The sequence below is a fragment of the Vombatus ursinus genome, unplaced genomic scaffold (genome assembly GCF_900497805.2).
Source record: "Vombatus ursinus unplaced genomic scaffold, bare-nosed wombat genome assembly UNPS02014789.1, whole genome shotgun sequence".
NCBI classification, from domain to species: Eukaryota; Metazoa; Chordata; class Mammalia; order Diprotodontia; family Vombatidae; genus Vombatus; species Vombatus ursinus.
The window spans coordinates 19,366,752-19,392,500 of NW_020954567.1; the positions used below are offsets into that span (position 1 = coordinate 19,366,752).

General features: G+C 37.2%; 1 protein-coding gene across 2 annotated transcripts in view; it reads left to right on the top strand.

Annotated features, from left to right (window-relative positions):
• Window positions 1-20,279, top strand: part of TOR1AIP1 (torsin 1A interacting protein 1) — a 40,442-nt gene extending 20,163 nt beyond the window's left edge. For both annotated transcript variants that reach the window (XM_027868491.1, XM_027868492.1), the window contains exons 6-11: window positions 326-421; window positions 5,710-5,751; window positions 6,449-6,517; window positions 14,163-14,207; window positions 16,310-16,366; window positions 17,810-20,279. In XM_027868491.1, coding sequence (XP_027724292.1) covers window positions 326-421; window positions 5,710-5,751; window positions 6,449-6,517; window positions 14,163-14,207; window positions 16,310-16,366; window positions 17,810-18,591 — 1,091 coding nt within the window. In that variant the 3' untranslated portion in view covers window positions 18,592-20,279. The remainder of the gene's footprint in view (window positions 1-325; window positions 422-5,709; window positions 5,752-6,448; window positions 6,518-14,162; window positions 14,208-16,309; window positions 16,367-17,809) is intronic.
• Window positions 20,280-25,749: the final 5,470 nt, after the last annotated feature.

The window sequence follows — 25,749 nt, forward strand, 5'->3', positions numbered from 1 at the left end:
GCGAGGGCACAGACAGAATTTGTAAACCACGTCTCACGTGTGTTCCTGTTAATTATGAAGTATGACTAACCTGTAGTCATATTTAAAAAACCAAGATCCTTTTGGTAAAAAAAAATTAGTTGACATATACATTGCAACAATGACAAAAAATAAGCATAATAAATAAAAAAGCATTTCTGTGTATAGTGTGATGAAAAAATGGACTTTGTCTCTATTGATAAATGCCTCAGTTTCCTAGAAACATAATCAAATTGAGGCTTTTGAACACTGGACTGTAAGCTCTTTGTACCAATAATTCTTTAAACAAATTATGATACAATCCCAGGGGAAACTGAAGAGGAGGAGGCAGAACACCACAACATCTCCGACAGTGACGTGAATCCTCCCAGCCATAGTGATGAGGATTCTGCTAAGTCAAGAGGTAAATGATGGTGTCTGATTATCTTGTTGACCTTTTTATAGAGAGCATATAGATATTTGACAAATTATGAAAACCACTTTGGCATGAATTTTGCATGTTAAATGAGCATTTGTTAAAAGTTTTTGGTCCATTTATATTCTGGAGTAACTTGATGAGATGAATCATAATGTTTGAGCAAGTTAATCAATTGTTAGCCTGCTTGCATCACAAGATCATAGAGCTGAGAGGGACCTCCCTACTCCCCTCATTTTACCCATGAAGGAATAGAGGTGCAGAGAGATGGTAAGTTACCCAATGAGGTCCCACCGGTAGTAAGGAGGTAGGACCAGGCTTTGAACCCAGGTCCTTCGACTACAACTATTCTCTCCCTTCTATCATATTGCCTCTCAGTATTGGCAAAACTATCTAACTTAAATGTGTGAGTAAAATATTATTTCGATCCACACCCAAAGAAAGAACTATGGAAGCCGAATTATTATTTTTTTTTTCTCTTCTGTTGAGTTTTGTTTCCTCTTTCTGATGGTTCCTCCTATTGGCTTTAATTTCTACTTACACCATCACTAATGTGAAAATATGTTTAATATGAATGTAAAAAAAATTATTTTGCCATTATGCTAGTTTTTAAAAAGTTAGAGAAATTATGTTGACATTGGTACTCCAGTTTCTAAAGATTTTTCTGACTTTGAGAAATTGATAATGGTTTTAGCCAGAATTTTATCCCTGAGTTCTGGTTTAAATTCAGCCTCACATCAGCAATTGTTATTCTGTGGTTCATGAATCCAGAGTTGGCAGGTACCTTGCAGACCATCAAGTCCAACTCCTTCATCCTACATATGAGGAAACTGAGGCCAAAGAGAAGGGAAATGATCTGTCCAAGGTCACTTGGGTTAAGTGTCAAAACGAGGGATATGAACCCAGGCTTTGATTCCAAAACTGGGTGCTCTTTCCACCATACCATAACGGTCTTCTCAGTTGTTCAGCTCCTAAACCAGGAAGAATTTATCCAAAGAGAGAAAAGTACCAGTGATATTAACAAGATGTACAAACACAAGCAAAAAATTTTAAATCTCTAAAAAAAAACCAGTAGTCTTAGACTTTAGTTCCTCTGCAATGTTGATTCTCAGACTTTCTTCCCATGATCCCTGCGAAAGCACTGCAGTCCCTTCTGCGCCCAAATAAAAAGCTCATAGTTTTGTCTTGTAGCTGTTACTCTTAAGTGACAGTTTGAGTCAGTGGTCTGCATTTCTGTCATTCCTCTTATTAGCAAAACAGATTTTTCTAGCCAAGAGAGTGAAGCCAGAAAATGAAGCTTTGGGAGCTTGAGGGAGGTGACTGGCCGTTAGTAGTTTTATGCCATTACTTATCTAGGGGAGTCTGTAACTCCCTGGGACTTCTCAAGGCTTTCTTCCATTGCTAGTGATTGTCCCCAGTGACACGACTGTCTATTTATCTGTCTTAATGTTATCCCTTCCTCCTCTTCTCTCAATAGAAGCTAAGCTCCTTGAGAAGGTAGCCTGTGTCTTTGTATTCCCAACTCCTAGGACATTGTCTAAGGGCTTGAAAAATGCTGCTGAAGTGAATCTTTTACACTAAGATAGGTAGGAAAAATATTTCTGTAGAACAGAAATGGAGCGTGTTGATTGACAGAGGAAAGCTATTGCTGTGTTATCTAGGTATGTTTAATGGTGCCACCTTGAAGGTGACTAACCTGCTTCATCTTCTAGCAATATATACTAATTGGGCAACTATATGATATAGCGCTGGACTTAGAGGCAGGAAGGCCTGAGTTCAAACTCAGCCTGAGACATGAGCTATGTGGCCCTGAGCAAGTCACTTAACCCTTTCTGCTTCAGCTTTCTTGGTCTGTGAAATGGGAATAATAATAACTGCCTACCTTCACAGAATTGTGAGGACTAAATGAGATAACGTGTATAGTGCTTTGCAACTCTTAAAGCCTTATATAAATGCTATTATTATTAAGCAGTACTAAGTTATTCAGAACTTTTTCTTGAATCAAATGGAACAGGTTTTGGAATTTTTTAATGATCCCCAGATTACTTAGTATTTGCCTGCCATCTGTCTGACTTAGGCTATAGTTAAAGCACTTTGTAAATCTATAAATATTATAGAAATGTGAATTTATTACCTTAAAAATTTCTTATGTGTAAAGGAAATATTAGTTTTATCATTTTGAAGTTATTTCAGACACTAATATAGTACAGACTCTAAAGGAAGATTACATATAGTGGCAATTAACAAGTAAAATTAAGTAAATTAATTTTAAAATTACAACCAAAATAGATTATGTTGCAGCATAATATATCACAAACATGAAAGTCCTCAAGCATGTAGGAAAGTAATACTTTTTTATTTATTTACTTATTTTTTGTTTATTACTTTGTGAATGTTCATAATCTTACCATAAAATGGGAGAACTCAGATTAAAACCATAACTTTCTTTTACCACGGGCTCAAGGAATTTGTCATTTCTCTGAAGTTCAAGGATCCAAAAATCTTACTGTGTTTAAATGATCAACAACTTGAATCAGTTGAGGTCTCACAGAACATGATACCAATTAAGAGTTATTTGAAGTATATAGTACCTGAATCTCAAGGATTAATAAAACAGTTTCACAAATAGCACATCCATTTTAGGTAGTTGAACATAAAAGACGAAGACAACTGTAGCTTTACTTTTCTGATCCACTTCTTCATCAACGTGAATTTTTTTTCCTCCAGGATTCATTATTCTATGTGATGTATTAAACTTTCAATAGTTTGCTAACTTTATGTTATTTCTAAATCTAAATCTTTCTTTGTTTACCTGTATATACTTAAAAGAAAAATAACACTGAGCTGGGACCTAGGCTCCAGTCTCAGCTCTACCATTAACTCCTTGTATTACCTGGAGAAGTTATATCCCTTCTCTGAGCCTCAATTTTCTCATTTATGAAATGAGTGAGTTAAATTAGAGAACCTATCAGATCCCTTCCTACTCTAATGTTCTCATGCTCTGCTATAGCCTTGTCATTTTGAATTACTAGAATTTTTTACAACTAGAAGATTTTTAATCACCCCTCCTCTATGCCATATTCTTTGTCTTATTATATTTATCTCCAAAGAGTAATACTAGGGAGAAGGCCAAAACCATCTATTAATTTTTTTTTTAATATATAACTGGGACTTCCCTGTGACTTCTCCTACCCACCATCACACCCATCCTGGTAACAAATAAGTACAGTGAAGAGAAACAAGTCAGCATGTCAGCCATGCCTGAAAATGTATGCCTCCTTCTTCATCTATAGCTTTTCACCTCTCTGACAAGAGATGAAAGTATGTTTTTCCCATCAGTCATCAAAAATCATTCCTGTTCACTGCATTGATCAGCATTCTGAGGATTTTCACTGTTGTTTTCCGTCACATTCATGTGCTCATCGTGTAAATTATCCTCATTACTCTGCTTACTTTGATCTGCATCCACTCAGACTTGTCTTCCCATGCTTCTCTGAATTCTTCATCTAGGCTGTTTCTTATGATGAAATAATTTTCCATCAAGTTCATATATGAATTTGTTCAATCCACTCCCAGAGAATGAGCATCCCCTTTTTTTCTCAGCTACTTTAAACATTTTTTTTAATATATGAGATCTTTCCTGCCATCTTTGACCCTTCCTAGTCACAATTATGCCTAATGATAGTGTCACTGGGTCAGACATAATACAGGTACAATTCAATGACTTTTATAGTATAATTCCAAATTATTATTTACCAGAATGATTGGACCAACTCACAGCTCCATAAACAGTGTGTTACACAGTTCTAGCAAATACCTTCAGGTACCATGATAGATTCAATCATTGCCTTGTGGTATGGTTTATTTGTTTTTTTAATTGTAGAACTGTGCTTTTAAAACATGAAATATGTCTTGTTATTCAGTATGTCTGCCTGTATTTTTAGATCTCCTAGTCAATGTCCAGAATGTCACGCAAGAGTTATGTTTTTTAGGCATGTTTCCTTCTTTCCTCTTTACCTTTCTGTTTATGGGTAAGTTCAGGTGCTGTTCTTGTTTTTTCCAGGTCATCTATTGCAGTTTAAGTGTAGCAAACAATAAAGATAAATCAGTGAGAAAAGAGGTGAGAGGGAAAAGCGTGCATCTTAAAGTGTCTGAATTTCTTGAATTCCCCATATCTATTCCCAGGCTTGAATTTGAAATTAAAAAAAAAAAATGTCACTTTCTGTGACCTTCATAGGCGTTGATTCATGTTGATAATGGCCTTGTGATTTTATTCATTGCTTTTGATTACATTGACCATAAAACAGTTTGAACCTTGTGTCCTTTGGTTAGGAAAAGAATAACTTCTTTGCTCTACTCTCTTAGGTAGGATGCACAAAAAAATTTGGGGTAATTATTGGCAACCCCCAAAGTACTCTGTGTGTAAAATTCCACACACGTTGGAAGTTTATTCCCCAATTCCCTTTTTCAAAAGTTGTAAAATAATTCAAGAAACCTTGAGGGTTGAATTGTTTCTTTTATAACCTTCTTTACAGATTTTGATTTTGTTCTTTCATTCATCTAGTGCCTGAATTTTAGCTCAAACATGGCACTTTAGAGATAATGCTCAGAATGGAATAAGAACATTTGAAAAAACTGCTTTTCTAAATCCTCCATTATCTTTATGTGCCTTTTGCTTCTAAGATCTTAGATTTTAGATTTCAATCTGTCTTTATACCAAATGTCACTAAGGTAAATACTTTTCATGGAAACTTGTTAAAATAAATCATGTCTTAGTAACATCAAGATTTTCATACTTGGTTGTACAAATTTTATGGTTCATAACTCACCTTGAAGTTTCACCTGGTAGAGTAACGTAACTCTTACCTTATGACTATCTGGCAATGGCCACAAAGTTGCTTATAGGTAACATCTAGGTTGTCTAATTGATAAAGCGTTATGTGACCCTGGACATAGTTTCCTCATATATGTGCTAAGGTATCAATCATATGACAAAAACATTATTAGTATTGGACAGGTGGAATATTGAAGAAGCCGGAGTCTTGGCCTCCTAAGAGAGGGAGAGAGAGGCAGTCTTAGAATCAGAAAGACCTAGAGGCAGTTGTCTGGTCACCTTGGGCCAGTGAAAATCTTGGGATTGTTATTTTGTTATTTTCTGATCTTTAAAATGAAAAAATAAATCAAAACAACAAATACCATATTCTGGTCTGTAAGAACACTTTTGTTTTAGCCTTCTAAGTATTCTGTGTTTTTTCTACCTCTGCTTTCTGTTGCAGGCCAAGAAATAAAACTTCCCAATAAGCAGTCACCATTGCTAAGTAAGTACATGAATGTGTTTGCTTTTTTTTCTACTGGCAAGGGGAGTAATCTTGCTTTCTTTCCACAAAAAGCATCACGATAGGACCTCAAATTATTTGACTTCTTTTTCCTCTTAAATCATAGGTACGTCAGAGATACACTGTATGTGGCAGTTACTTTTGTAGTATGGATGTGTTATCATGTGTCATCCAGACTAATCTTGGGGTTTTTTTTTTGTTTCAAAGTGGGACAGCAGGGTGGAAAAATGGGAAGGGTCCATCATTCATGGGCAGTTTATCTACAAGTCATTAAATGCATCCCATTTGTTAAAAATTACACTGGAAGATGAAAATAGAATTTTATTTGTGTCATTCATTCTCAGTTAAAAAGTGGTCCCTCCCTGATTAGATATTTATTTTCTGCCTAACTAGTGCCATGACATTTAAGGATGAGTAGAGTAAACACATGGGTTTTAAGGAACACGTCGGATGGGGATTAAGAGGTTTCACCTAACCTTATGTTGGTATCCTGCCTCACATATCAGTGACCCTGGCCCATCTCCTTACTCTCTTGCCTTTTACCTTTATTTCTGAGCTTCATGCCAGTAGTTGTCTTGTTTGGGCCTTTCTGAGTCACTAACTTCATAACACTGTAGTCTTAATGGACATAATTGTTTCTAAAAATCTGTGCATTGAAATCTTGATGTTTTTACTCCAGCCTCCCAAATTCCAATAAAACCTCTGGAATGGTCTGGACAAAATGCAAGACTACGGACAAAATCACCAAGTAAGTGGATAAATCTCCACTTGTTATAAAATGTTCTTAAGGTTATTTGCTAAGAGATATAATCTTCTTAAAGTTCTACTTTGTCTATGGAAATGTTAATTTTTTTGTTAAGTTGAGGATAAAAAAGATTTTTAAAAAGAATTTTTAGGTTTTTTTGCCAGTGTTTGGTTAATTGGTTAGTGATAGTGTTATAAGAATTTGGGTGCGTGATGAGCAAAAAACAAAACAAAATTCCAAGGTTGGGCTCTGACTTGCTCTGTAGACTTGGAGTGACATGTAAGATGCCTTGGCTCTTTTTAAATGGACAGAATGACAATTCCTATGGTACATTGTTCTCGTACTATATTGCCATTTCTTTACTGATAACACCTTTTTCTCTAGGTTCCTTCTCCAATAAGACATTTGAGTTTAGTTTGCATAACATACCTACATTATTTAGAGAAGCTTCACTTACCACAGTTTGAAGTAATAATGGCTATAGCCTTTGGATTTTGTTTGCAGTTATATGTTTGGGGTAACTTATTTTATCAGTTTTTAAAGAACTTAAGAAATGTTTTACATTTTCATCATGGATTAGAGTGATATTAAAAACTCATTCTGCACAATACTTTCAGCAGAAATAGGTCAAAAGTAAAATCTTGTTTTTAGAAGAAAATTGATATAGTACTTAGGTCTGAAGTGACATTCAACCTGTCTATTCTGCATTCATTCACCTAGAGCCTAGGCCAGGTAAGTCCCCTTGGATTTCATGGAGGTTCATGCCATTGCGAGTCTCCTGAAGTTAGATGAGTGAATGAATGTAGAGTATACAGAGAAGGTACAATTTTTTATCTAGGTTGCATCACCCATGTTTTTCCCACAAAGTAAGAATTGGACTTCAGAATAAAGTTGGCCTTCTTCTGTTAAACCTTTTCATATCCATACCTGTATTTTATTATAATTGGGCTTAAGTATATAACATAGGTATCATTGGCTATCATTGTTAAGCCTTGCTAGTTGCTATTCCATTCCCCCGACCACTTGTGTGTGTGTATTTATTGTTGTTAATATTTCTTATTGTCTCTTACCCCTAGAGCATCTCTGTTTTTCTCTTCTGCTCAGTACAACATGGTCTCCCTATGTTTCTCCTTATTTTATGTTCCTACTATTTGCTGCTATTTATCAGGCTTTGAGACAGACTCCATAGACTTTCTTAACGTTCCTTTTTGAGGGGCAGAGCCAAGATGGAGGAGTAAAAGCAGTGACTTGCTTGAGCTTTCTCCCAAACCCCTCCAAATACCTGTAAAAAATGGCTGTAAACAAATTCTAGAGCAACAGAACCACAAAAAGACAGTCAAACAAATTTCCAGCCCAAGACAACCTGGATGGTTGATTAGAAAGATCTATCGCGCTGGGCTGAGAGAGAAATGCAGTTTAGCATAGGCACACGAGCAGGCAAAGACCAGGCTTCAGTGAACCTGGAGCAGACCTCAGAGGACTGAATCATGGGCAGCTGTGGTGGTTTCCAGACTTTTCAACCCACAAATGCCAAAGACAGCTTAAAAGGTCAGTAGGAAAAGTCTGTGACTGTAGTAAGAGAGAAGCTCGGTCCTAGCCCCAGTCTCAGCGCAACCCTGGGGGCAGCAGCTGCGTTGGGAGTTTCTAGCCTACAGACTAAAGGGAAATCGAGTGGCTGATCAGAGGGGGATTTCAGGGATCTCTTTGCTGGTGCTCAGGCAGGATTCTCTTGCTTTGCCTGCGATTGGATCTGGGTCACAGTTCTGAGTGGTGATCCTGGGGCAAGGAGGAGCACTGGCATGGTGGAGCTTGTAGTGGTGGTAGAGAGGGAATCCTCCTCACAGTTCCAAGTCAGAAAAGAGTGCTTGTGATCACTCATAGACCAGAGCACAGGCCAGGAAAGGAGTAAACACCTCACCCTTGATCATACCACCTTGGAAGAACTGAAAACTTACAGGTCCCTATGAGTATCTCTGAAAACAGCTGCACCAAACCCCTGAAGCTTGGGATAGTACATTCTCCACACTGGGAGCAGACCCCTACCTTAACAAAGAGTTTAAAACTCAAGAAATTGGTTGGGATCATGAGCAAACTGCAAAAAAAAAAGTCAGACTGTAGAATCTTTCTTTGGTGACAAAGAAAACCAAAACATACAACCAGAAGAAGACAACAAAGTCAAAGCTCCTACATCCAAAGCCTCCATGAAAAATATGAATCGGTCCCAGGCCATGGAAGAGCTTAGAAAGGATTTTGAGAAGCAAGTAAGAGAAGTAGAGGAAAAACTGGGAAGAGAAATGAGAGTGATGCACGAAAATCATGAAAAACTAGTCAACAGCTTCCTAAAGGAAACCCAAAGACATACTGAAGAAAATAACACCTTAAAAATAGCCTAACCCATCAAAATCTCACACTATATACCAGAATAAAGTCAAAATGGATTCATGATTATCGATAGAAAGGCTGATACTATAAGCAAACTGGGAGAGCAAGGAATAGTTTACCTATCAGATTTATGGAGAACAGAAGAATTCATGATCAAATAGGAGATAGGGAACATTATGAAAAGCAAAATGGATAATTTTGATTACATTAAATTGAAAAGTTTTTGCACAAACAAAGCCAATACAACCAAGAGTAGAAGGAAAGTAGAAAATTGGGAAAGAATTTTTACAACCAGTCTCTCTGATAAGGGCCTCATTTCTAAAATATATATATAGAGAATTAAGTCAAATTTATAAGAATACAAGTCATTCCCTAATTGATAAACGGTCAAAGAATATGAACAGGAAGTTCTCAGATGAAGAAATTAAAGCTATCTATAGTCATATGAAAAAATGCTCTAAATCACTATTGATTAGAGAAATGCAAATCAAAACACCTCTGAGGTAACACATCACATCTATCAGATTGGCCAACATGACAAAACAGGAAAATGATAAATGTTGGAGAAGATGTGGGAAAATTGGAACACTAATGCATTATTGGTGGAGTTGTGAAATGATCCAACCATTTTGGAGAGCAATTTGGAACTATGCCCAAAGGGCTATAAAAATGTGCATATCCTTTGATACAGCAATAGCACTTCTAGGGCCATAGTCCAGAAAGATCATACAATGGAAAAAGGACCCACATGTACAAAAATATTTATAGTAGCTCTTTTTGTGGTGGCAAAGAATTGAAAATTGAAAGGATACCATCAATTGGGGAATGGCTGAACAAGTTGTGGTGTATGAATGTAATGGAATACTATTGTGCTATAAGAAATGATGAACAGGCTGACTTCAGAAAAACCTGGAAAGACTCGCATGGTCTGATGCTGAGTGAAGTGAGCAGAACCATGAGATCGTTGTACACAGTAACAGCCACGTTGTGTGATGACTAATATTGATAGACTTAACCCTTCTCAGCAATACAAAGATCTAAGACATCTCCAAAGGCCTCATGATGGAAAATGCTATCCACATCCAAAAAAAGAACCATGGAGTTTGATTGCAGATCAAAGCATACTTTTTGCTATTTTTTTTTCTTCTGTTATGTTTTGTTTTCTCTCTTTTTTTTTTTTTTCCCCTTGGCAGTTGGGGTTAAGTGACTTGCCCAGGGTCACACAGCTAGTAAGTGTCAAGTGTTTGGTCTGAGGTCAGATTTGAACTCAGGTCCTCCTGACTTCAGGGCTGGTGCTCTTTCCACTGCGCCACCTAGCTACCCCTTGTTTCCTCTTCTGGTGGTTCCTCCTATTGGTTCTAATTCTTACTTACAACATCACCAATGTGAAAATATATTTAATAGGAATGTATATGTAAAGCCTGTATCAGATTGAGCGCCATCTTGGGGAGGGAGGTAGGGAAGGAAGGGGAGAAAAATTTAAAACTCCAAAAGCTTATGGAAGTGATTGTTGATAATTCAAAATAAATTAATTTTTAAAAAATAACATAACCCAAATGGCAAAAGAGGTCCAAAAAGCCAATGAGGAGAAGAATGCCTTCAAAAACAGAATTGGCCAAATGGAAAAGGAAGTCCAAAAGCTCACTGAAGAAAATACTTCCTTAAAAATTCGAATGGAGCAATTGGAAACTAGTGACTTTATGAGAAATCAAGACATTGTAAAATAAAACCAAAAGAATGAAAAAATAGAAGATAATGTGAACTATCTCATTGGGAAAACAGCTGACCTGGAAAATAGATCCAGGAGAGATCATTTAAAAATTATTGAACTATCTGAAAGCTGTGATCAAAAGAAGAGCCTAGACATCATCTTTCAAGAAATTATCAAGGAAAACTACCCTGATATTTTAGAACCAGAGGGCAAAATAGAAATGGAAGGAATCCCCCAATCACCTCCTAAAAGAGATCCCCAAAGGAAAACTCTTAGGAATATTGTAGCCAAATTCCAGAGTTCCCAAGTCAAGGAGAAAATATTGCAAGCAGCCAGAAAGAAATAATTCAAGTATTATGGAAACACAATCAGGATAATACAGGAGTTAGTAGCTTCTATATTCCAGAGGGCAAAGGACATAGGATTCCAACCAAGAATCACCTACCCAGCAAAACTGGTGAGTATAATCCTTCAGGGGAAAAAAAATGGACATTCAGTGAAATAGAGGACTTTCAGGCATTCTTGATGAAAAGACCAGAGCTGAATAGAAAATTTGACTTTCAAATACAAGACTCAAGAGAAGCATGAAGAGGTAAACAGGAAAGAGAAATCATAAGGGACTTATTAAGATTGAACTGTTTACATTCCTACATGGAAAGATGATATTTGTAACTCATGAGACCTTGGCAGTTTTAGGGTAGTTGGAGGGGAAAAAAAATTGTATGTATAGATAGATTGATAGATAGAGGGCATAGGGTGAGTTGAAGATGAAGGGATGATATCTGGAGAATAAAATTAAGGGGTGAGAGAGGATTATACTGGGAGAAGGAGAAAGGGAGAGGTAGAATGGGGTAAATTATCTCACATAAAACAGACAAGAAAAGGCTTTTTACTGTGGAAAGGAAGTGGGGGAAGGTGAGAGGGAATGAGTGAATCTTATTCTCATCAGATTTGACTTAAGGAGGGAATAACATACACACTCAATTGGGTATGGAAACCTGTCTTACCCTGAGGAAAATGGGGGCAAGGGGATAAGAGAGCGGGGGGATGATAGAAGGGAGGGCAGATTTGGGAAGGGGGTAATCAGAAGCAAAACATTTCTAAGGAGGGACAGGGTCAAAAGAGAGAATAGAATAAACAGGGAGCAGGATAGGATGAAGGGGAAAATAGTTAGTTTTTCATGACATGACTACTGTGGAAGTGTTTTGCATGACTACACAAGTATAACCTGTATTGAATTGCTTGCCTTCTCAGTGAGGGTGGGTGGGGAGGGAGGAAGGGAGAAAATTTGGAACCCAAAGTTTTAGAACAAATGTTAAAAAATTGTTTTCACATGCAACTGGGAAATAAGATATACAGGCAATGAGGTATAGAAATCTATCCTGTCCTACAGGAAAATAGAAGAGGAAGGGGATAAGAGAAGGCGGGAGAGATAGAAGGGAGGGCAGATTAGGGGAAAGGGTATTCAGAATGCACGCTATGTTGGACTTGGGGAAGGGACGAGATGGGGGGAAAATCTGGAACTCAAAATGTTGTGGAAGTGAATGTTGAAAACTAAAAATAAATAAATTAAAAAAAAAAACATTCCTTTTTGGCTCAGTCTATTGTCCTTCCCTCCCTTGCTACTCATAGCTAATTTCTGTAGCTGCTGTTTCCCAAGAACAGTGTCAGTTGCCTAAAAGACAACTTTTTATATTATAGTGAGCCTAAAGTACCCCCCAAAATACTTTAATACCACACCAGACTTGCAGTTCAGCATTATAGAAAATTAAATTACTATGTGTGTGGAGTTTATTACATACATGGCCAGTCCATGATGTCATTTTAAAGCATTTCATAAGTGCCTTGGAAACAAAGAAAACAACTTAATGCAAATATAGAGTGGGAAATAAAAATCCTAGGTACTATAGCCCTTAGTACTTCAAACTGTAGTACCTGCAGTGGTAGTAATAATAATAATAACAACAGTAATAACAATAAGAAGTCTCTTCATTTGGGGAAGGACAATTCTACATTTACTTCAAAACAGACTCAACACAGATCTCCGTTCTCCTTTCTTCACTCCTACCCCAACTTAATGACTTTCTTTCCTTTCCTTAGCATTCCAAAATTCATGCCTCACAATCTGACTGCATAGTTTTGTCAGCTCAGGTAGAAAGCAGTACTATACTGTCGTCACCAGTGATTTAATACCACTCTACTAGTATTTCAGGGTAGATGACATGTCTATTTCCCACTAGCCAAAGGCATTTCCTCCAGTTATTCAACTTCTAAAATAGCAAAGAACAGAGAAATGAATGGGCGAAAACATGTAGTTGTCCCTTCAGATTGTGATGTCATATATATCACTGTATAATAATGATGATAATCTCCTATTTAGCACAATAATATTTAGCACAAATATTATTGCCATTTTACAGATAAACCGAGGTTCAGAGGTATACCCAAAGTTACAAAGCTAGTAAGTGTTGGAGCCCAGGCCTCAAACCCATGTCTGATTAAAGTTGGAAAGGACCATAGAGGTCATCTACTCCAACACCCTCCCCCTCACTTTTTATAGACAAGGAAGCTGGAGTCTAGGGAGAAAAAGTAACTAGCCAAGCCCACATTCACATAATTAGTAAGTGGAAAGGCTAAGACTTGAACTGAGGTCTGCTTTCTTCCAGTCCAGTGTTTTCTACTCTTCCCAGAGCTGTGTGCTGCTACTGTGTCATTTCCATGTTAATATGTTAATAACTTGTATTCTCCTTAGAGAGCTAATCTGTTATTGATGAGGATAAAAGGATCACAGTCGTCTGCTTCTTACTGTGTGGGCAGTGACTAATTATCATTCCACACTTTAGGCGGGAAGAATATGGGCCCCACCCCATAAAAGTTTCATTCTGGAAATTTGTGCTACTTTCAGTATTTTAAGTTATTTGTTAAGTTGTTATTAAGAATGTTATTCTTAATGGGATGTGTTCTATATACTGATTTTAAAGCATGTCCTGTCTTATCAATGATATTGTATATTGGTCATTTTGGAGTGGTAACTGTAGTATGTGTGTCAGCTCTGTTTTTTTAATTAGGTAAATCCTAGATATGTTACTTAATAATAACTACTATGGACACTTCATCATGATGGGAAATTTTTTTAAAAATTGAGAGTCTCTGTAATATCTAAGTTACAATCATAGTTTGAGTAAGAACTGTTATAGGGGATGAGTTATCCCAGTCTAGACTTATTTTGATGACTAGCTCTAGCAAGTTCATAATAGCCTTGAGGCATTTGGGATTTTTTTTAGGGGAGTGTACTCGTTTTTTGCTTTTTGGTCTTGAGGCCAAAAATTTATCTATCTGTTGTAGGGATTCTTAACCTTGATATTATATGGATTTGAGGAATATTTGGAAAACCAACTAATCACTTTCCTTTATCTGGAAAAAAAATCCAATGTTAGTTTTAAAGAAAAAAATTTGAAAGCATCCAGGATTTGAGTGATACAGACACCAGACATCAAAGTTTATTTGAAAAAGTCTCTAAGTAGCCTACATTCAATTCTTTCTTGTTCCTTGCAGCATCTACAGTAGGCCAGACCTTGATTCACGATCATTTTTCAGATGGTATGATATAAATTTTATTATGTGCTTGACCTGTTTTCTTCTTTCCTTTGACTTGTCCCAGAACATTGTCTACTCCTGTTAAATAATTAAGAGTAAGATAGGACAGTGATACTTCAATTGATTTAAAAGACCGTGTCACAACATTCAGTATTAGATCTTCAAATTTTATTTATAACTACTTTATACAGATAATGCGGGGATCTAGTTTTATACAGATTTTATAATTTACTGAGCAGTTTAATCTTTCATTTGACAAACATATTGAATATGTACTATGTACACAGTATTATTTTAGGCCCTGAAAGAGGTACAGAGATAAACAAGACAGAAAGTATTATAAACTAATAGGGAAATCAGGAGAAAAATAGCTTATTTCCAGTTCGTATTGGGAGGGGGATGGGGTCCAGATCATAAAATCTGAGATTTAGAACTGGGAAGAACTTTAAAAAGGTCACCTGGTCCAACCCCCCCCTCCTTTTATAGATGAGGAAACTGAGGCCCACGGAGGGGAAGTCCCAAAAGTAGTGGAAAAACCAGGATTTGCACCCAATCATTATCTGGTCCCAAGTTTTACTCTCAAGCCTAATCAATACCGACCTCATCTTTAGGAACTACAGCCATGTAGTATACCACCCCCCCGTTTTGCAGATGAGGAAACTGAGGCACAGAGAAGTCAAAGTAACTTACCCAGGGTCATTCAGTTAGCAAGTAACAGAGCTAGGCTTCAAACCCAGGTCCCCTGACTTCAGATCCAATACTCTTTCAATCGTATGTTGCAGCTCTCTCTGCCTGCATATCATCCTTGTTCCATAGCTGACACCTGGCCTCACAGGGTCCAGGTGTAGAGTCCTCTTTCTCAGGGGCTTATTTTTGCAGTCTCTTCATGGTTATGTTTGGGGATATTTGCTTGGTTGCCTTGGTTACTCAGGGAATGGCCACCCTGAGACTTCCCACAGAGTGTTGTGCCCATAGCTCTAAAGTGTCTAGCAGTGGTGACTGGGATGGTGGTGAGGCTATTAATGGAAATAGGGAAGGCAAAAGGGGGAATAGAATTTGGGAGAATGATGACGAGCTCAATCTCGAATATACAGAGTTCAAATTAGTTAAGGAAATATTTCCTAAGTACCTAAAATACATACAAAGCACCATGCTGGGTTCCAATGATGCAACAGCAATAGGATCCAACACAGGCCATGCTGTTTAATAGAGTGAAAAAAAGTGTGTATTAGAGATTCTAGGAGGAAGAAACCACGTTAGCTGGAAGCGCTGTGGTAGAGGAAGACTTCCTCCCCAGCAGTGCTCAGCCATGCAAAGTGCTTACTTGGGTAAAGACTTAAAGTAAGGGTTCTTAACCTTTTTTGTGCTGCAGACCCCTTTGGCAGTCTGGTAAACACTGGACCCCTTCTCAGAATTGTGTTCTTAAATGCATAAAATATAGAGTATTACAAAGGAAACCCAATTATATTCACATTTCATTATCAAAGTATAAGTTCATGGACCCTAGATTATGAACCCCTGACTTAAATGTTTGTTCTGTTATATGAAGATGAAGGCAAGAGGTAGAATCAGAAATGAACGTAGAGATAGTATTACTAGATGCTACTGAGCTGTCAGAAGCGTTTAGGATTGAGAAGGCCCTTGAGTTTGAAGGTCTCTGGTAACTTTTGAGAGTCAGTTGGGGTAGAGGGCAAAACTGGAATTCATATCGAAAGATATTGAGAAATGAGTGGGTGGTGAGGAAATAGAGGCATTGGATGACTGTTCTTTTAAAATGTTTGTTGATACAGTGAAATTAACTCCATGGAAAAGCAAGGTCAAAAGAAAGGAGGTGGGAGGCAGAGATGATTGAAGGCATAAATGAAGGGGTTAGTTTGGGGAAGGAGCGTTACCTCCTCTTAGACAAATGAAAAGATGGAAAAAATGGGTAGAAACAGAAACTCTGGAGTTGAAAGCTATGACCGCACACTCTTGGTCTCCTTGTAAAGTTCTTTCTTTTGCCATATGACAGAGCTTTTATTTTTCTTATCCTCATTAGAGGGAAATACCAAAATTTTAAAACCTAAATTGAATGACTATATTGTTTTTCTTAATCTTTTCAACAGATGATAACTTCCATAAATCAGACCTTACAAACAAATCATTATTATCTGTCAACCAAAGTAAGTACATCTTGATTCCTACTTGACCTTATTCTTTAGTAAACTATGTTGTGATAAAGCTAATTCACAGAAGTATAAAATCTCAGAATTGAAATAAACCTTAGAGACCACCTACTCTATTCTATATACCTTACCAAGACCCCTTTCTAATTATTCTACAATTAAGTTTTCTATATCGTTTTAACAATCAGATAGTTAAAGCTACTGCTTTTGAAGAAACATGGCTTGAGTTCTTGAGGAAAACATTGATTTTTGCAGTCTGTGTTTCATATAAGAAAAGCCACGCATTGGAATCTTCCCTTTAAACTCTGTTGGCCTCACAGTCAAAAGGATGTAGAAAGTGAACAGACTGGGACAGATTTTGTGATATATTTAATGCTAATGAGCACTTATGCTGGACCTTTCAGAATGCTGCAAAGCTGGAGAGCAAAACAGCACTCTTCTCATTGGTTTGTAATCAAGGATGAGAAAATTCCAAACTGTTTTGCTACTGTTAAATTATATGTATCACAGAAAAAATAGAATAAGCCTGTGATTCCAAAAAACTGGGAAGTATTTATTATGCACCTACTTAATGTGCAGAGCATTGTGTACACCAAGGCCCAGGGTATGTGAAGACCAAAGTGAAAACAGTCCCTCCCCTTGAGGAGGGCTAATAAGTACATATTCTAGGGTCCTATGTACATATACAGGGATATACAAAAGATACAAGATAATTTGGGAAGGGGGAAAGCACTAGCAACTGGAAAAACTAGGTATTGTAGGAGCCTGAATGTAAAAGCAAAATCACAGCTGTTATTAGTAATACATGGAAGAGATTAATTTAAATTATCTTTTTATTTTTATTCTCATATTACAGTTGTAATATTAGAAAACAGTTAATCTAAAATAGTCCACTTTTTGGGTATAATATGAACTGCTAATTTTCTGTAACAAATCGTTTCATAAATTTGGTCTAATATTGTTCTTTTCCAATTTCATGTTGCCCTGTGCCACAGCAGAAATAAACTATATTTAGGTATGCTGTGTGCTGTTCTGAACTGCTTGAGGCGTTTTTTCTATTTATTACTATAAGGCTATTTTTTTTAACCATTTCTGCAGTTTCAGAATTTTAGAGTTGCAATAAGCCTCAGAAATCATCTCCTGTTACCCAGTACCATGTCTAAAGAAACACATATACATATTTACATAAGCACCCTTGAATATTTGTGCATGTATGTAACTTTATTTTTAAAAATGTAACAATTCTGTCTTTAGTTGAAGAAATTATATTCTTCTGTTTGATCAACCTTTCATTTTTTCACTACCCTTCCCTTTATCTTCTAAGTATTTCTAAAAGAACAAAAGGGTATATTACAAAGTTTAATGTTAAATTTCAACAAGTCATTCTTCTGTGAAGCTGAGAAAGTGATGTTTATGTTTGTCACTTCTGTTATTCCTAAGCAGATGAGTCCAGAAAGAAGTCTTCTGTCATAGTGTGGCTGCTGGTTTTATTAGTCATTCTTGTTGCCCCCAGTTTTTTCTACATAAATTGGACTTCAACCACAAGTGTAGAAACCACTGCTGTGCAGAAATTCCAGAACCAGATGAAAAAGCTTATGAATAAGTACCGAAATCAGGATGAAAAGTTATGGAAAAGGAGCCAGATGTTCCTGGAGAAACACCTGAATAGTTCCCACCCTCGGCCCCAGCCCGCCATCCTGTTGCTGACTGCTGCCCAGGATGCTGAAGAAACGCTCAGGTGTCTGAGTGAACAGATTGCCGATGCCTACTCCTCCTTCTATAGGGTTCGTGCAATCCGAATTAATGGGACTGGCAGATCCGCCCAAGACAGTGATGATGTCAAGCAGGAAGTAGATCAGAAACTGAACAGTGGATTCCAGAATGGCCAGAATGCAGCTGTGGTTCATCGTTTTGAGTCACTCCCCGCAGGCTCCACGCTCATCTTCTACAAATATTGTGATCATGAAAATGCTGCCTTCAAAGATGTGGCCCTGATTCTTACAGTCCTCCTGGAAGAAAAGACACTGGGAACTGATTTAGGCCTAAAGGAGATTGAAGAGAAAGTGAGGGATTTCCTCAAGGCCAAGTTTACCAGTTCTGACACCCCTAACTCCTATAATCACATGGATTCAGACAAACTAAGTGGACTGTGGAGCCGTATCTCCCACCTAGTATTACCTGTTCAACCTGAAAATTCCCTGAAAAGTGGGGTGTGCTTATAACTGTGAGAGAAAAGGAGATATGCCTCATGTCCCAAGAACTTCTCAAGCCCTTTGACCAGTAATAAGAATCAGAGTTCTTTTTGCAAGAACTATTTTCTTTTTAAAGGAAATTAAAGTTCTGTTGTAAACATAGGACATAGTGAATGCAAAGCATTGTAAATGCTTTTAATTTCTTAGTCATCTTAATATGGTCTGTTTTCCTGAAGAGGATTTTTTCCTTTGTTACATGCAGAACAGCAAAGGCTGCACCTTAGAGTTGCAGTTAGTTTGCAGGTTCCACAAAGAGTTGTCTTTGAGAACCTGGAGCAGAATCATTATAGGTTTTGTCTGATTAATGAATTGATAGACTCCCCTCCCATCAACTTTTCCAATTTTTTAAGTTAGGTATTTTCTTCCAAAGCTTTCCCTGCCACCTCCCCTGCTCCTGCTCCTGCTCCTGCCCCTGCCCCTGCCCCTGCCCCTGCCCCTGCCCCCCCCACTCCCTACCCCTGATGCTTTATTCATTGGCCTAATGGTATGGCAGCTCCTCACACATAGCTATGGGCTTTCCTGTTTCCTTTCCTTTAGCACATTTTAGGTGTGGATTTACCCTCTTAACTATTTCTTAGAATAACAGAAGCACTGAAAATTTTCAAAGGTTGGGGAAATAGGGGAAAAGTCTTGCACAAAATTAAATTTTAACAATAAGCCATTGAGACTTGGATGATCTAGATGTTTATAGCGTCCTTATCATCCCAGTTAATAATTCAGTCTTTCCTTTTTAGTACAGCCATCTCAAAATATTTTTCCCATAAGAAATTTCTGATCCTGCAGTAAGATTTGGAAGGCAATATATCATGAAACCTAAGTTCAGTCTTACCCCTTGAAGGCTAGGCAAATTCTGGGTAGTTTATTCTGAACATATATATTAAAGCTTTTGATTTTAATAAAAATCTAAAATTGCAGGATCAGTAAATAATATTAACTTCTTTGTCTGTATATGTGTTTTATTCTGAGTCATTTAATGAAACTTCGTGAAAAATATGAAGATTTACTATGCATATAAGTTTATTTTGAGTGCCTCATGCCAAAAAGAAAGTAAAAGTACCACAGATGAAGAATTTTTAAATGTATATTTAGTGTACTTACATATTTCAGTTTTAACTTTCAATCTGTAATTTATAGTATTCTAGTCTCTTAAGTTGCTATAGTTTTTCTTAGGTTCTTACAATTATGGAGTGACCTAGGGTTGGTTTTATTTTGTTTGTGAAACTTGGAAAATCTTTATTCTTATTTTCTCTCAGAGTGTTATTAGAGCTAGACATTGGTTTCATAATTGCCTTTGAATGGCCTGTATTTGATAGTAAATTGATAGATGGTTCAATTCTTCTTTGGTGAGGCTGCCTACATTCATAAATCACATCCCTATTAAAATGATTTTCTGAAGATCCAAAGTCATATTATTTGAATCATTTTCCCAAAAAAATTCACAAATGAACAGAAAGTGATAAAAAAAAATTGTCATTTTGTATATACAAAAAGTATTGAGTGGTAAATGTTTTTATTAAATATTTTGCTGACCAAATAATTTTAAGTGATTAATATGCTACTTGTTATACCTTTTGGAAACATTAATTGTAGCAGCTGATTTGTAAATGACTTTCAAAACTATTTTAGTAATTTAAATAAATTTACCTTTTTGGTTTTTATTCAGAGTGTGGTGTGAACTTAATGACAAGCACTTAAACACATTCCTTGTTCTCCTCTGCCTGGCCAACCAGCTTTTCATCGTCTATCACATTCCATCTCCCACCTCTATCACTTTGCATGTGGTTCTCCATGTCTGAAATACACTCTCTCCGTACCTTGGTCTCTTGAAGTCTTTAATGTCCTCCCAAGTACAGCTCAGAAGTCACCTTCTATAGCAAGCTTTTCCTTATCTCCTCCTACAAGTTTGTTAGTCATATCTCCCTCTTGAAATTTCTTTGTATAATTATGTATTTGCTTATCTATGTGCCTGTAATAATCCCTCAGTAGAATGTGAGCTCCTTGAGAGCAGGCCTGTTTCATTTTTTTCTTTGTTATCCCCAGCACCCAGCAGTACCTTTACACATAGTAAGTCCTTAATAAATATTTGTTGAATTGAATTAAACAGCTCTTGAATAAGCTTGTTTATATTTGGAGTAATTTATTTTGGTGACTCTTGCTAAGAGACATTAAAGCTAAAAAAAGTTGGGTGTCCTTCACAAAAATCATTCAATTCAACAAATACCAAGGACCTAGTATATATGAGGACAAAGAGAATTGGAAATAGAGTGATCCCTTTTTAGCTGGATGGACCTTGGGAGACTTCATGGAAGAGGTGGCACCAGGGTTGGACCCTGAAGGGAGGATTTCAGTAGGCAAAGATGTAGGGGACATATTGACTTAGTAATAAGGTATGCACCTCACATTCCTCTTCAGGAGAAAGGAGCTAAAGAACATCCCTGTAAGCTTCAGTTCAAAGTTCTGAATCCAGAGAATTGGTTGAATAATTTTCGTTGACGAAAACAAGACAATTGATTACAACTTAAGAGTTCTCATATACTACTGTTCAGCTTTTGTTTATGTAATTTTCATATTGGTCACCTCTTGAGTAAGATGAGTTTAAAATGACCTCTGATCTTCAAAAAAGGAGGCAATTTTTATTCCCTTCATTGAGAGGAAAGTGTAGCTGGGACAGGTGAAGTAACTTGTATAGCTCATCGTTGTAGCTCTATAGGCCTCTTGCATGGGAGTGAGAGCTAAAGCCCAGGATTCTTTTTTTTTTTTAAATATTTATTTTTAATTTTCAGCATTCACTTCCATAAGATTTTTGAGCTCCAAATTTTCTCTCCCCTCACCCCATGACAATGTGCAATCTGATATACGCTCTACATATACATTCACATTAAACATTTCACATTAGTCATGTTGTAAAAAGGAACCACAAGAAAGAAGAAATAAAAAGAGTAAATAGTATGCTTCGATTTGCATTCAGACTCCAAAGTTCTTTTTCTGGATGTGGATAGCATTTTCCTTCATGAGTCTTTTGGAGTTTTCTTAGATCCTTGCATTGCTAAGAAGAGGTAACTATATGAAAGCTAGTCATCGCACAGTGTTGTAAAGCCCAGGATTCTTGATGGTAGTAGCATACCTTCTCAAAATGGGCTTCATAATGGTAACTAATTGTGCCAAGATGGGAATCAAATGAAGGCAAAGTAATTATTCTGACAGAACTTATCCATGATGTTTTTTAGTGCATATGCTAAAAGAATATATGGCTATAAAACAGACTTGATTTTTAATAAGCATACCAAACAAAGATCCTAGAAATTAAAATTGTTAAATATTTATTATGCCCTTGCTATGTGCAAAGTTCTATGCTAGGTACCTTAGGGAAATTCGTTTAAAAAAAAAGAAGCTTAAAATCTAAACAGGGTGGACAAGATGTATGTACACATTTTTTAATGTAAAGTATAATGTGAAAATTACACTGTATTAAGGACCTGCTAATGTGCTGGACACTGGGAATACAGAGGAAAAAAAAATGAAATTCCCTGTACTCAAGGAGCGTATTCTATCAAGGTAGTAATCACTAACATTTATGTAGCACTTAAGGTTTGCAAAAGCTGTTTACATATTTGATCCTCACAACCCTATGAGATGTAGTAGATACTATTATCCCCATTTTACAGATGAAAAAAGAGCTTGAATGGTTAGAAGACTTACTTAGAATTGCACTACTAGTATCTTAAGACAGAATTTGAATTCAAGTGCCCCTTAATCCAGTGCCAGACTGGATTCACCACACCATGTTGCCTCTCAATAGGAACTTACATAAGTACACACACACACACACACACACACACACACACACACACACACACACTCTTTTGTTGTTGTTTAATCATTTTCAGTCATGTCCAACTCTGTGATCCTAGTTGGGGTTTTGTTGGCAAAGATACTGGAGTACTTTACCATTTCTTTGACCAGCGCATTTTACAGATGAGGAAAATGAGGCAAACAGGGCTAAGTGACTTGTCCAGGGTCTCACAGCTAGTAAGTGTTTGAGGCCAGATTTTAAAATCGGGTCTTCCTGACTCCAGGCCCTGCACTCTATCCACTGTGCCACCTAGCTGCCCCTATATACACGCATATACAATTTTGTTTTTTGTAGAAATCTGTGATTTCGTTAGCATTAGCAACACTTTTTGGAAAATCCTTCCATGGATATAGATCAGTAACACATAAGCAACTAACATTCTTAGATGGTTGCCTTGGATTTTCCAAGTGGTTAAGTGACTTGCCCAGGGTCACGCAGATAGCGTCAAGGGTAGGACTTGAACAGGATAAATCTGATAAAATCTGTTCATGTGCATGTACATATATGATGGTATTTTGGTCAATCGTGCCTTATAGATAGGTAATATAACAATAATTATAACCAAAATATCCTTACTGAACAACCAAAGATTAGAAGTTTAAGAGTTATAATTTATCACAACTCAACTAGAATTATTGTTAGTAGTATTATTGTTTCCATTCTCCTTGTCTGAGCTTTCTTAGCTGAAAAAGTAAGCGCAGTTATTTGCCAAAGGCCCTCAGTAAAAATCTTGCTGTCATCAACAAACCTAAAGAAATCATGCATCATCATCATCATCACCATCATTATTACATAATAATTTCAACTTCACAAAGAGCAAAAACATCAAAACAGACTCATATTCCAGAAATCACTTGACTTTCTGCTAAACATTTAACCCTCTTCTGTGTTAGAAATATAACAATTGGGGGCGGAGGGAAGAAGGGAGAGAATTTGGGACTCAGAGTTTTAAAAATGGGAATGTTAAAAATTGTTTTTACATGTAACTGGGGCAAATTTTTAAATAAATATATATATTTTTAAAAGAAATATAACAATTAGTTATGGAAATATGCCAAGAGCATGAAGAATAACTCAGTTCAAAAGGTTATTTGGGTGCCTATAATAAGTCACTGCCCAGCGAAAAAGGCTGGAAATTTAGAGAAGCAGGTGTTGTTTCCTGAGTTGGGAAACAGCTGGGACTATAGCATCTGGGAAATCCATGAGTCAGGAAGTACAAGGTCCTTGGGTAACAAGCTCACTTGAAAGGCCGTTCTGGTAACTTCATGACCCTTCACCCTCTGTGGCTTCATGACTTCATCAGTGACTCACAGTGTTTGAATTTGATAATCTGGAGGGGCGGGACTTTTAAGAAAACTTCTTAGGTGGCAGAAATATCACACCATGATAAGATTTCCAAAAGATAGTACCTTGTGACATAAACTGGTATGTTCCAATGGCTCGTCCCTCTGAAATATTTCTGCTCCCTCTAGATAAGCTGGTTTGTAATTTTCAAGCCTGCTTAAGCCCAAGAGAAGGTGTAAAGTTCATTAGTCCCAGGGCAATTCATCTCCCCAGTCCCTGAGTCTTGAAAACTATACCACTGTTATTAAGTCACAAAAACCACTTTCTGTTTCTAAAAGGTCTTTAGCTTATCACTTTTAACAATTTTGGTTTTTAGGAAATCCCAGTACCTAGCAGGTACTACAGTTTAAATGTTAATATTAATCATAGATTTAGGTCTAGGCATCTGTCTGACAACGAGGCCTCTCCCCTTCATGGTTTTAAGGTTTAGTCTCTTTTTTGTACTGCCATCAGGTTGAGCCCCCATTCTGAGTCTGCTCCCTCATTCCTGTGTCCCCTGCCAAGATCTCTTCTTCAGCTCTGTCCCACATGAGGAGGTAGCCCTTCTCCTTGCCAAACGCTCCATCTGCTAAAGCAATCCCATTCCATCCTATCTTCTCCATCTGATTGCCCCCTCTATCATCCACATTCTTTTACTTTTCTTCAATCTCTCCCTATCTACTGGCTGCTTCCATGTTTCTTGCAAACATGCCCAGGTCTCCCCTATCCTCAAAAAAACCCCTTCATTTGCTCCATCCCCACTAGGTACCATCTCATATCTTTCCTCCCTTTTGTGGTTCAACTCCTTGAGAAAGCCATCTACAATTGATGCCCCTGCTTTCTTTCCTCTCACTATCTTGTTAACTCTACATTCTGACTTCTGACCTCATCATTCAACTGAAACTGCTCTCTCCAAAATTACTAATGAACTCTTAATTGCCCTATCTAATGGCCTTTTCTCAGGCCTCATCATTCTTGACCTCTCTGTAGCTGATGACAATATTTTATCACCGTCTTCTCCTTGACACACTCTCCTCTAGAGGTTTCTGTAATATTATTCCTCCTGGACCTGTCTGGACATTTCCCTCTCAGTCCAGACAACATTTCTTGGCGTCTCTTTCTACACCAGGCACACCAATTTTGCTCTAGGGGTCCATGTAACATAAGCTATCCCTTTGGAGTTCCAGGAAAATTTTCCCTGGGTTTCTATACCAAAGAGCACCTGAAATTTTTCCCAATGCATCCCTGCCATTACAAGATGATCAAAATGGAATTTCTAATTCATCCCTCACTAGGACAAGCAAATGGGGCTCAAGCTGACAGTATGAGAAGAATCACCCTATTGTCCCACTGGGATACCCCTAACGGGATCCTCTGGAGGACTAAGCTGAGATGAGGTCCCTCAGAACTTATAAAGATTTACTTGCCTTTAATGTTAGAAAAACAACCTCTCAGGGCTAACCCTGGAGCCCTCATGGATTGTAATAGTCATGGTTAGGGGACCCCACTTCTCAGTGTGAGTGGGCATTGGGATAGTAGCTCCAGAGCATTGTTACAGATATTTAAACACAGTAAAAATTAATTAGTTAATTAGAGATGTTGATGGGTTTGGATACTGTGGTCTTTTACCTTAAAAACTGTATGATTCAGGGGCAGCTAGGTGGCATAGAGGATATTACTCCAGCCTTGGAGTCAGGAGGACCAGAGTTCAAATCTGGCCTCAGACACTTGACACTTAACTAGCTGTGTGACCCTGGGCAAGTCACTTAACCCCAATTGCCTCACCAAAAAACAAAAAAAGAAAAAAAACTGTATGATTCTATGATGGATAAAGCTTATTAGAACTCAGTCTACTATAGCTATCTCCCCTTGTTTGAAAACTGTTCGAACATCTTAAATGCCAGAGTGTAGCTTCTACAAAATAGAAAAAAGCAAAAAGTCATTTTTCAAGT